At 40.1% G+C, this 13,216-nt stretch overlaps 1 protein-coding gene across 1 annotated transcript in view; it reads right to left on the bottom strand.

Moving 5' to 3' along the window:
* arhgap15 (Rho GTPase activating protein 15) overlaps nucleotides 1-13,216 on the bottom strand; it is a 776,478-nt gene that overhangs the window by 562,088 nt on the left and 201,174 nt on the right. The window contains exon 7 of the mRNA XM_078552497.1: nucleotides 7,074-7,163. Coding sequence (XP_078408623.1) covers nucleotides 7,074-7,163 — 90 coding nt within the window. The remainder of the gene's footprint in view (nucleotides 1-7,073; nucleotides 7,164-13,216) is intronic.

Here is a 13,216-nt window from a genome sequence, read left to right as displayed (position 1 = left end):
AATATTCCTGCCGTGAAATTGTGTCCAATTTTTTAGTTTATTCCAAGGACACCATGAACTGGAGAGATTTTCTCATTAGGCAGTATAGTTCCATATTTCTTCAAATCAATTGTTGGAAAACTATTTTTGTTGTAGCTTGTAAGGTTAAAATAAAGTTTAGTGGGAAAATCTCAGCAGGCTTGTACCTGTAATCACCTCCCCTTCCTAGTCCCCTCACCCAAACCGACCTGTATCAAAAGTAGACATTGTGGCCTAGACTTTGTGACCAGTAGCCTGCCTAAAAGACAGCTTGATTGAAATGCATGGATCAAAGGGGTGGGGATTGAGTGAGGTGTTCATTGTTGTGGGGAAGGGGGCTAACTTCTGAGGATAGTGGGGTCGGTTGATCCCGTGGGGGCCACCGTTTGCAGGATTCTGGGTTCCAAAGGTAGTGAGGAAAGTCAGAGGTGGAGGGAGGCGAAAGAGAGATAACCAAAGGTCTAAGTGTAGGATTGGAGGCCTGGGAGAGGGATGGGACTCAGAGGCTTCTGGGGGGGTCAGGGATTGGAGGTGTGGGAGAAGGGAGGTTAGAGCCCTGGTTCAGGGAGGTTAGAAGTTTTAGGGGTGGGTGTGGGAGGTGGGATCCCTCATGGGGAATGTTGAGGATGAGGATTGTCCAGTTGCGGGTGTTGCACAAGCAGGCATGCTAGATCCCGTAGATAGGTGTAAAGACACTTAACTCCTGAATTTGGCAGCCGTCGCCTGATGTGGCTGTTGGATTTCTTGAGGCTGAGGAAACCACTGTTAAATTCAAAAGCTGAATAATAATTAAAGTGCCCGCTAACCTATCTGTACCTCCATTAAAGCTAAAATTGGCTGGGTTGATGTTGGGTTTCTGATTTTTAAGACTTTAACCCCCGCACCCCCTGTGCCTGACCCAATCCTATCCTCTTTTTGTGGTTAAAGTTCCCCCAGCAGGTTTAGGGTTAAATGAAGTAGGGTGCAGGAGGCTCATGGGGAGCACAGACCAGCTGTTGAACGGCCTGTTTCTGTGCAGCAAATTTTATGTAATTCCAAGTATGAAATCAAGAGTACATGAAGTAACCACTTTGGTCAGGAGCTCTTTAATGCTTATAACTTATGTTATATTGAAGTTTGTTTCAATAAAATCAAAGAATATGCTTGTTTTCTTGGCATGTCCACCATTTGGAGTGACAAACTGTGTTTGAAACATCCCTACACCGGGTTCAATGCAATAAGGCAAAAATTGGACGTTTTGCTTATTTCAGTGCATCAGGATATTTAAATGGATCAGGTGAGGTTTAAGTGCATATTACAGATATACACTTTAATTGCTTGGAGATGGAATAGTCCTTATTCAAAGCTACTGCCCCATTTAAAATATTGTAATCATACAAATAGCATAATTTAATCTTCACTGCCAGCCAGTTGCAATGTTTCAGCAATAATTCTACTCATCGGAATCTCAGTCATATTTATTGTTATTCTTGTTTAATCTTGGATTACGCCACTTTTCATGTTGAGACTTAATGAGATTTCTGAAATTACATCAACTAAACTACTTACCATTTCTAATTGATCTTTCTGTAACAACAAAATGTCACTTTGCACTGTTAAATCTGAGACTATCTGGAATTATCATCTGAGATAACAGTTTAGTTCTTCAAAAGACAATTGTCTGCGCATGTTGCACAAGAGCTATATAGCCCTTCAATCTTCATTACAATCACACAATTTAAAATAAAGAATTGCTGGAAAAAATTAACAATTGAGTTGAGAGGTGATAATTTTTAAAAAAAAATTCTTTCACAAAAGGTGGGCATCGTTGGCTAGGCCAACCTTTGTTGTCCATTCCCATAGGGATTACTATTACTATTTTATTTAGCGATTGATTAACCCTTTACAGCTTTGTACCTGTTATGGCACAGCCGATGGTAAATGCTGAGTTGTTCAAATCCCAAAGGGAAACTCCAAACAACTGCCACAACTTGTTTTGAAATTTGTATAAATTTTGAGATGCATGCCTTGAATTCGGTAGTAATAAGACCACCGAGTCTTATAGGCTTTGACAAAGCTAGATTAAACATTTATTAATAAGAAAAATGATTTTAAATACATACACAGATCTACAAATTACTACTATGTTAACTTCTAAATATCCTAGTTAATCTGACTCCCAGTTACACTTTCACTAAAGCAACAATAAGAAACATAAAAGAGCCAGGCAAAGAAACGCGATACTCTGAACAAGTCAAATTCAAAGTGAGTTTTCTTAACTTCAATTCTTTGAAAACAGCAGCTTGAGGCATAGATGCTGAAGGCTTTTCACACTTGCTAGATCTTAAAAATGCCTACCCTTACACAAAGCCTTTGCTCTTTTATACATATTTTTCCCTTTGAATGCAAATTCCCATTGTTTCACTATGTCTTTGGACTCTATCTTTCTGATAATAAAAATCTCTCATAGCACTAAGTTTTACCAGTAATCTTTGGGAAAAATAAACTGTTTCTAAACTTCACCTGGCGAGGTGATACATTTCACCCCTTCTTTGAAAACGATCTAGTCTGGTTTATTTAAAAATGCAAATGTCCTTTTACACCTTACATTCTAAACATCCCCCAAGTTTAACATGGGGAGAGCTTTTCCTATGGTGGGCAGGCTGGGTGGGAGCAGGCGTGGAGCCAATTGCCACCCCCGATCGCTATGCGCCGCCATTTTACACAGACAGGCCAATTAAGGCCCTCCCAGCGTAACGCGCAGCCAGTAGCACTCAACACTACCTGTGTGGGTGGGGGAGGAGGGAGAGTTGGGGCCTGCACTCTTTCGCGTGTGCACATGAGGGGACATGTCAGGGAAATTTTTTTATTACCTTTCTGTCAACTTTTTGATCAGAGCCAATCTCCCTGAGGCAGCACTTTGCTTCAGGGAGATCTGTGCACTCTATCACGCACATGCGCGAAAGAGTACACTCCCAGCTGAGGGAATCCCCACCTCGCCCGCACAGGGAGCGCAAAGCGCTTCCTGGCGGATGTCACGCTGGTGGGCCTTAATTGGCCCACCCATGTGAAATGATTGCGCCCTCCCAACCGACCGGGGGCGCCGATCAGAAGGCCGGCCACTGGAGCCCGCTCCCGCACTTCCCCTCGATGGGGGGAAAACATTCCCCATAGAGGTCTACGGCACAGAAAAAGGCCCTTTGGCCCATCAAGTCTACGCTGTCAAGCAAGTACCTAACTATTCTAATTCCATTTTCCAGCACTAGGCCCATAGCCTTGTATGCCATGGCATCGCAAGCGCACATCCAAATACTCCTTAAATGTTATGAGGGTTTCTGCCTCTACCATCCTTTCAGGCAGTGAGTTCCAGATTCCCACCACCCTCCGGGTGAAAAAATTCTGGCTATATATCTTCCTGACAGTGCTGAAAGATTTGGTATCTTTATATAAACATTTTAGGTCCAATTGTGTTGCGGCTTCCAGCCTACATCTGTGCAAAAGTTGTTGAATAGAAGAGTGTAAAGGAAGAATCATTACCTTGGGGAAGAGAGTTCTGGACTATTCCCCACCATTTAACCAAAATGCAAAAGCTTCTTCAAAAAGAAAATGTAAACATTTTAAACACGTGTCCCCATTAGGGACAGAGATCAAACAGAGTTACCTTTTCCTTCTTTACTGGTCTAATGTAGTGTTTATAGAAACAAATCTATGTTAACAATGGTACTGTCAGAAACAGTATCTGTAAATTGAAAGGATGCAAAACCTGTGTAAGGGTCTGTATTTTAATCACCTTTCTGCTGGAGTTTAAAAGATTTTTCTTTCTCCTCATTTGAACTACAGAAAGCATAATCCTCTCCCACAAATGCTCGCCAAAGTATGTACCATTCCGAGATGTTTTCTGATGCCACGCAACTAAATGTGTGACATTTTACAAAATCCAAAAGCCATTTGTTTTCATCACTAAAAATATAAGCTCAATTTCATGAACACCTCCCTGTTGGCTCCAAATCCTGTATTCCAATGTAAACCTTATCTAATATTCAGCTAGCACACACATAATCAATCGACCCAAAAATAAAATGTGATCCAAGATTGATGGCCTCACTTTAAGGAAATAAAAGGACACCTTTGTCTGAATTGTTTCTTATCAAGCATGACTCCTGTCAAACAAGCAGGGAAAGCTTTCAAAAGGCATGGAGAAGACTGTGAACCATTTGGATGGCTTCCCCTTGGAAGGAGAATATAGGGAGGTGCACAATCACAATAAGGATTACATTAAATAAAAACAGAGAAATAATCTGAAGTGAAGCATGAGCAAAAATAACACATTTTAAAGTTAGTTGTCAGTGCAAAGCACATGTTGCAGATTGCAAAATGATTTTTAAGCAAGTGTAAACATATTATAAGAACCATACGGATGCTCACTGAACAGCACATTAATAATGTGTTCAAGAAAGCCACCAGAAGAAAACAGTTTGAAACGTAGCTAATATTAATATTTGGTTCAACTCCTTCGTTCTACAATTTTACCAAACAATGGAATTTAAATATACTGTTCCAGCAGTTTTTTTTTTTCCCCCACGCTGAAACTTAAATCACTGGCAATCAGCCCATAGATGGAATTAAGAAAATTGACATCCTTCAGCAAAATAGCGCTTGATTTGAAAGTAAGCCTGGCTTGACAACATCATTTGAAACATTTTGTAAATGATAGCTTTCACAACCTCTATTTTTTTTGGTGCAGGCAGCACAGCCAAGATGTGTTGCATCAGCTTGTAATGGAAAAAAAAAATGTTACAACGTAAAGAAAATGCAGCACAATTTTAAATTTAAAACCTATCCTAACCACCCCCCCAACCTTCAAAAAAAAATGACATCACAGCTCCATTTAAATGTAAAAAATGGTGCAAGAATTTCAGAACATCAGAAGCAAGCATCTACAGGCACACACACACACACACACACACACAAAATTATGCATGACTAATGAATGTCAGGCCATGGCACTTTTTCTGAAGCACTTAACCCCCTGCTGTTGATTGACATTATTGTCCACCTTTAAGATGGTTTTATTTAGTCATTACATACACTGTTATGTTGATGACACTTTGGATTATTTGGGCTTATGGAGTAATCCTTTCCAATCCTCATCACCTCAAATTTCAGACCAAAAACGAACATTGAACTACCATCTAACACAAAGTATTTTAAACATGTCAGTTAGCTAGAAAACCTGGGTTATTTGAAGGAAAAAAAATGTCTGTCTTTAGCAAGGCTGATGCAACCTGTTTTAATATAAAATAAACTTCTCACAGCCAGCCTTGTCAGATAATCATTGGCTGCAATCTTGGAACATGTGCGTTCTTAGCCACAGGCAGCAGTGCAAATAAACAGTGCGGTCACCAACATTTGGACTAGGAACTTGTGTAAGCATTTTAGAGAAGTAGTTTTTATTAAACTCTTCAGACTTGAGATGGCAGAAGAGACTAGCATAATGTATATATCTACAAAATGAAGTACTGAGTGGTTTTATAAATAAGCTGCATGTAAATGTGATTGAAGTTGGATGGAGAAGAAAAGCTCTTTCACATTGAGCTCCAAAGATCTCTCAAGATTTCTGAAGGATGTAGTTAATGGATAACCATGAAACAGATTTCTTGGAAAGAAATTCAAACACAATGTAATTTAACCCAATTGAAGAGGGTAATGTGTATAAGATGGAAGATAGTGACAATTGAAGAGAATTATAAACTGTGAAATAATTATACCATTACAGAGGCTTCCTGGTGGCTTTTATTTGAGCTGCACCAGTTTTTCTCAATATTTTACATCTTTGTATGATCATGCATGTGCTATTTCAGCCAGCTTTATCAATTTAAGACCTTGTCCTAGAACAGTGTGGACCCTTTGTCAGAATGTCTGAATAAAAGGTCCACATTTGAAATCTTTGTTTGTTTGACCTTTTGAAATGGACAAAGGAAATTCAAATGAAAGCGCTAATGAGCACGTTACTAATATCACAACCTTATTGCATTCACAGAACTCTTACTGAAATACTTTATTTTTCTTTAGCAATGTTGATATTAAGTTAAATGGTTGGATGATTAATCAGATAGAAAACAACTTATTGTCCACTGGTAAGAATAGAAAAGAAAAAGACATATAGAGGGTGGGAGGCTGTCCAATACTTGTGGTGGGACGTCTGGTCTGTTTTGAGGGCCAGGCCTCATCAACGTTCATGCTGCTTTGCCAGGTTGCATGGCTGCTTGCTAGCTGTGGGATGAGACACTATGATGAGCTTGGAGATCGATCCAATTAGCAGAAAGGTAAGTCTGGATGGGAGGTGTGATCTTCGAGGGTCGGAGGGGGGTGGGGAGAGGTGAGACTCTGAGTGGGCAGGAGTCCATCTTATGGACCCTTGAGGAGCATTTTGGATTTTCCTGGCCCTTCAAAAGTAATTTGAACACTTAACTTTTCTGGTGCTCCTTTCTCTTGCTTACTAGGTTTTAATGAGTGGACTGGCCATGGAACACAACCTGACCAATATGCCTTTAAATTGCTTTGGCATCCTATGTCCATCATAGGATTTCCATTTGCATGGACTCATGAGGCTGCTGTCTGACTCAGGTCTGTGCCTTGAACGCCCATGGAAATTCAAGACGCATTATAGCAGTGGATATAAAGTGAGTGGGAAATGGGGTGGTAAGTCCACCACTGCGATTTAAATCACAACTCCTTCCTTTCTACTGGGCAGAGGAAGTTGATTTGGGCCTGTCACTGACATTTTGTAATATCAATGGATTATACTAGCCAAGTATAAGATAGCAACATGGTCTAATGTTAGAAAAAAACAGGTTTTTGTTAGGAAACTGTCATGTGCACAGTGCAATAGGGTTTTTGTACTTTGAAACAATAATTTTCCCTCAATGAATGCTATTTGCTGTCTTTTATTCTTCATTTTCAAATTATGATATCCCTTCAGCTAAATCTGAGGTACTAAGCAACTTGCAGCCACACAAGGATTACTCGATTGAAGTGACTGCCAAGTTAATCATGCTACCAAGAAAACATCCTACCTGAAGCACATTCTTTCTGCTGGATTTGTCTTTTGCCCAATCAATCTGAGCGCCACACAGGTCCACATTCTCGGGTTTACAGCCTGTTTTCTATAGTGAGGGAGGGAAAAGCAATGTCATCTTCAAATCTCAAAACTGTGGCCAATATTGAAAACTGTGAGGATTATTTAAAAGGGGAAAAAAGTACTTTGATGGGTTAAGTAGAAATTAGAATTCAACGTTTATCCATCCCAGTGCTCGCCATTGTGTAAAATAGGACATTTCACATCATAAGCTAAAATTCTAAGGTGAAAGTAATATAGCTTATATACTTGCCTCATACTAGAATGATGTTTAAAAACAAAATCATTGTTAATGACATCATTTAAACATGATAATGTTAAAAAAAAAAAATCCGTTCTTTAAACATACATACTTTTTGGTGATATTTTAAACTTTTCAAGATTATAGATTTCAATTCTAGGGATTAGATTAAATTCTTTGCTATTGTTACCCAGTACCAACATCAAGTATTTTCAAGTCAGTTAAAGCAGGTAGCCACAGGTTAAAACACACTCTTCTCTCCCCTGACAGTGTGTCAACTCAAAACAAGAAAGAGCACCCTCTACTGCCTCTCTCAGTTGTTTCACTTTCACCGCAATTCTTCACTGTGACCTCTCTGAGACTGTCATTTAGTGATCCTGAATTGGCAATCTGCTGCCCTGTAGGCCTGCCACCACTGGTGATGACAAACCAACTGATTTCACATCGGGCCCTGACTATACTTACAAAGATTCTTTTTTTTAAAAATGCTATCATACTGGGGTGCTATCAAATCCAAGCCCTAGGCAGCTTACCCACTCTGCCACTTGGTCCCCTTTTCCAGGTCCCTGTTCTAACCCAATGGCTTTTTCAATATAGAGTCAGGAAAATGTACAGAAAGGCTGAAAGTTTCCTAGCCCATAGTGTGCACAGGGTAACAAAATCAGTAATGCCATTCCCTTTTGGTGCAGGAATGATACTTAAATGGTTAAAGAAAATTATGAAACCACTTCATAATTAAAGTGCCTTATAAATATTTTTTCTTTGTTCATAGCCCAAAAACAAGCTGGTGGCAGCCAGCCATGGTGCCTGAGGTCTTTGCCAAATGCATCCTGTGTGCTAAGTCCCCAACAGTGGATACTGGACTCATGAGTTCCAGAAAATCTCGCAATGAACGTGGAAAGCAGGGCTCGATTATCATCTAACACAGTCTGGACGTACACCATATGAGGACTCGGCTGTAGTGCATTTTATGTTGTGCCATGCGTTTTAAGTCCTCTAGCACCATCGTCTGACCTCCATCATATGTACAAGTCATGAAGGAGCAAAAATCACTAAATCTGTGTCTTTTTTTCAATTGGCTAGCTTCAGGAATTAGTATAATGTTTAGTGATTGCATCTCACCAGTAACCCGAACCAGTCTAGCATTGGCCGCCTTGCATAAATAAGGTGGTTAAGGTGGTAACGCTTAAAAACAGGATCTATTTTTTCTCTTTCAAGTATGGAAAGGAAGAGGCAGCTCTAGAAAATCTGCTAAAATATACACGTTACTTTGATTTCTGGACCCCAGTTCTTTTTCACAGTTCTGGATTGCTGTAGAAGAAATTCTAATCCTACTTCTGATTAGTTGCTGAGTTGCTGATGTATGCATCCAGGCTGTAGCAGATGATAATCAAGTCTTGCTTTCCACGTTCAGTGTGAGATTTTCTGGAACTCCTGAGTGGTTTCAAATCACTTACCCACTCCCTGCTATCTGCACATGGACCTATCTGATATCTAGAATAGAATCCTATTTATTTGGAGCTTCAAGGTTGTGCAAAAGTGCAAACACATTTTACAAAGTTAATGTGCAGGTTAAAGTCTTTTTTAAAAGTGTTATTACGGGAGCAACTTGGTCCAAAAGAGAATCATGGGCGGAATTTTACGCAGGATTTTACGGTCCTGCCGCAGTCTATGGACTTTTGAACTGGGCAGTAAAATTATCCTTCATGACCGCAATATACTGAAAAAAAAGTGGTGGACCAGCAGCCTATTTGGGAAGGGTGGACAGTAAAGCTTTCTGGGACATTGTGAGGTCATAAAAGGTGCTATATACATGCGAGTCTTTCCTTATTTCTTTTCCTACATTACCACAGTAACTACACTTCAAAGGTATTTTATTGGCTGCAAACTGCCTTGAGACATCTGGTGGTTGTGAAAGGCTCAATATAAATGCAAGTCTTTCTTCCTTTCAGTTGAATGTCAGAGACAGAGCCAGAAGATCTTGGGTTCAAAGAATGTCAGGTTTCAATCAGCCTTTCATTCTTCTGACATGAATAATAGTGAGCACCAAGTCAAGGGAAGGAAACAGAAAAATGACCATTAAACAGTGGTTGCTGCATGATTGCAATATTTCCCAACTGTTCAGCAATAAAGTGACAAACAAAACCACATCCAAAAGGCAAGTCACGTCCAATAGAGATTGACCTCTGTGGCTAATCAAACTCACTTATTAGCACAGATGGTTCCTTCAAAACAGCATTAAAAGGTGCAGTGGAGAAACACATCATAGTCTAAAACAAGGGGAAACATTTTTGGTTTCACTCCATGGTGGTACAGACCACAATTTAAATTGAAAAAAGTTTCTCTCCAGCACAGGATACTGCAAAATGTATTATGTAAACAAGTCCCTGATGGAAATAGGAATGGCATGCCCATTTCCTTCAATCTTTATATCAGATGTCCAGTTAGTGCCAGCTTTAGACAGAGATTCCAAGAGTACTGACTGCCTAATCAAAAATGTGGATGAAAAGCCAATCTTTAAGAACATGGGCTCTTAGCCTACTTAGCTGTCAACTACAGTTATTGAAAAAAAGTTGGAAGAAGGATAGCAAAGATCTCAGCTTACATTAATACCTTACATACATCCACACATACATACGCACCTTGGAACATGCAAAACTTAAATGGATAATGAGTCCTGTGTTCATTCATGACATTTAGCCCAGTTATCTAAATAGGTTTATTTTAAATAATTATATTGCTTGTGACTTTAATTCATCTCAGAAAAAGCTGTTATTCTCAGAGCTCTTCAGATCCAATGCTTATGTTGGTCATTTGCCTTATTTTATAGGAAAAAGAACTATAAGCAAATTCTAATTTTGGAGCTCATAAAACATTGTCAATTGAGTTTTATAAATTTATAGATACAGCTAGTCTGCATTTTAACGTGGCATGCAATAACCAAAGGAACACAAATGATTACACAAGAAGAATCACTTATTTTGTATTAGGCCATAACGAGGATTAAAGTAGGTCAGGGTAAACTCAACTGGCCCATAAAGTTAACATGCCAGCTCTTCATTTTCTGGCAAGATGCTTTTCTTCCACTGACTGTTGAATCTCATGACATTATGGAGACTTTCTGCCATATTGTCCCACATGCTCCAAAGCAGGTATGTTTTTCTCGGATTGATTGTCCTATCTTGAATACATAAGAATGAGGATTGAGGGAGGACTGAGTATTTCATCAATATAATAGTAGATTCATCAAGCTCTGTAAACAGTGAAGCTTTTAAAGCACCTTAGAGCCATTCCCATTGTGATAGTAGTTGCCTCCAACAAAGAGGATATGTTAGCAGTTCTAAGTTGAAAAATGTGGGGCCAAGCTATCAGTATCAATAGTTATAGACCATCTGAAAATTTATGAATGGAGTAGGCTGTATCACATGGACATGTAACAGCAACAAACAAAGAATGCAGAGAGAGCTCTACAGTTGCTATTGACTCAGCAGTTTGGATAATCCATTGAAAAAGAAAACATCCGATGTGAATACTTTAAATTTGTTATGGATGATCCCAGGACTCCAACTTTCAAGAAATAGGGTGGAATTTAATGCTCCCCTGGAGCCCGGGCCTGGGGGGAATATAATTGAGCAGGAAGGTGCAGGGTGGAGGCTCTATCACCTTCCTGTCTATCCCCGATTCATTCCAGGACAGGAAGGGTCAAGAAACTGCCTTCCTTCCTGGAGGCCAATTGAGTCCACTTAAGGCCCTCATCTTGCTGCCAGTGTTATTCAACCAGTGATGGATGGGGCCACGCCATATGAGCAAACCGCCAGGTAACCTCTGACAAGTATGCCTGCCATCTAGCAAGGTGATACCTCTTTCTCTGGCATCCTGGAGGGATGGAGGGACCCATCAGTGGAGATGGAGGAACCCTTGGGAAGCCACCCCTCTGGTCTTGACAGAAACCTCCCCTCACTGCCCTTGCTGGGACCTCATTGACTGGCTCTGCCAATCTTGCCTCACTCACCTTAACTCAATGGCTCTCGTGAAAATCCTTTCCTGAGCCACTGCAGTACTGGCAACAACTGCTGTTCCCAGTGATGCATCCAGTACTGGAGAGTTCCTGCCAGCCTCTAACCGGCTGGCATCTCTCAGGCTTGGATATCTGCCCTGCACCAGGAAGTCCAGTGGGGAAAACCCTCCCCAGTGGAGCCAGGAACCCTGATGGCAGCCAGTGGGATGCTTAATTAGTACTTAATCCCAATGGGGCTCCCAGAAATAGCCTCGGTAGGGTTCCCAACAATTCTCCACCCAGTGGACGGACCCACCACCGAGAGACCATTGAATTGTGCCCAAGGTGTAAAGTTCCCGAATTCCAGATTTGATCTATCTTCACAAATTGAACAGTCTGAAAAGAAAGTATATGAGTAAGTTGAGGCTCAGTGTTAAGGTTTAGACTAAGAGCTAGGGTTAGGGCTGAGGACCAGGTTTTGGGTTGAGGGTCAGGGTTAAGGTTGGGCTTAATCTTAGGTTTGGAGGATGTTCTGCACTATATGTATTCAATGGAATAGAGCAGGGTTACTTGGGCTGGGAGGAGATCTAAAACATGGCTCTGTCTTATGCACAGCAGCTTAAGGCTGACCCACCAGCACTGTTAATACCACTGTACCCTCTCCATCAGTTTCCTTTGTCACTGCCTATGCTGCCTATGCTTCATCTTGCTGCCAAGCCAGTAGCTAGCCGGACAGGTCAAAATCAAAGCAATTGGATCAGTGACAACAAAATATTTCTATGGTGCAGTAACTTGCGCATATTTATTGTATATTTGTTAATTGTTGGAGGATTCTATATTGAGCCCAGGGACAATAAATACTTGCATTTATGTACTTTTTTTTTTTACAACCTCAGAATGTCCCAAAATGCTCTAATCAATTAAACACTTTTGAAGTGATGTTGCTGCTCTACTGTAGAAAATGTGGTCAATGTGCACACAGTAAATTTCCACAAACAGTAATGAGATTATGATCAAATAATCTGTTTTAGTATTGTTGGGTGAAGGATAAATATTTGCCAGGGCTCCTTGCTCTTCTGTGACATAGTGCCTTGGAACATTTTATGTCTATCTGAGAGCCCACACAGGGCCTCGGTTTAACATCTCCTCTAAAAAGATGGCACATCTGGCAGTGCAGCATTTGCTCAGTACTGCACTCAGTATCTACATTGTTAAAGTAGATTTTCATCTTCAGCCCCTTGATGGTAATCTGGCTTGGTGGACCGCCCGCCCACCCACTACAGAATCCATCTGATTTTCATCCCATTGATATCATAAGGAGCTCTAAAGATTTTCTTTGCTGCATTCAAATAAATTCCTTCCTTCTTTTCATTTGGTAAACGTAGAGTGACAGCACAAAGCACCTATGAAAAATACTGATCATCTGGACCTAGTCTTAAATAAACACAAGGGACACTCATTCTAAACATGATACCTGAACAATGAATCCAGTGTAGTGCTAGCAAATCATTACCCAAAAGAAGAAAATAAATTGGTGCAGTTTGAAGTAAATGAAAATGCATAATCATTATCACAAATCAAGCTGATCTTCTTAAAAGAGAGTTAAAACACCTATCTAAATGTATGAAGTAGTAATCACTCCATCTTGAATAGTAGATACAGTTGTAAATAAGTTCTAGATAATTGCCAGCCAGATATCACATATTCTGTTCATGGATTCACTAATTTACTGATTGGTTAAATTTGTTTATCAGTCAATGTTTTATGGCATGTGGTATTTGACTATAACTTCCTCAATGTATGTAAACTAAAGCATCTATAATGGGGTTAGATCCATTAAATG

The sequence above is a fragment of the Cetorhinus maximus genome, chromosome 11 (assembly GCF_964194155.1).
Source record: "Cetorhinus maximus chromosome 11, sCetMax3.hap1.1, whole genome shotgun sequence".
In the NCBI taxonomy this organism is placed as follows: domain Eukaryota; kingdom Metazoa; phylum Chordata; class Chondrichthyes; order Lamniformes; family Cetorhinidae; genus Cetorhinus; species Cetorhinus maximus.
Note: the sequence above shows the minus strand (reverse complement) of the source record. Positions and strands in the feature narration are given on the sequence as shown.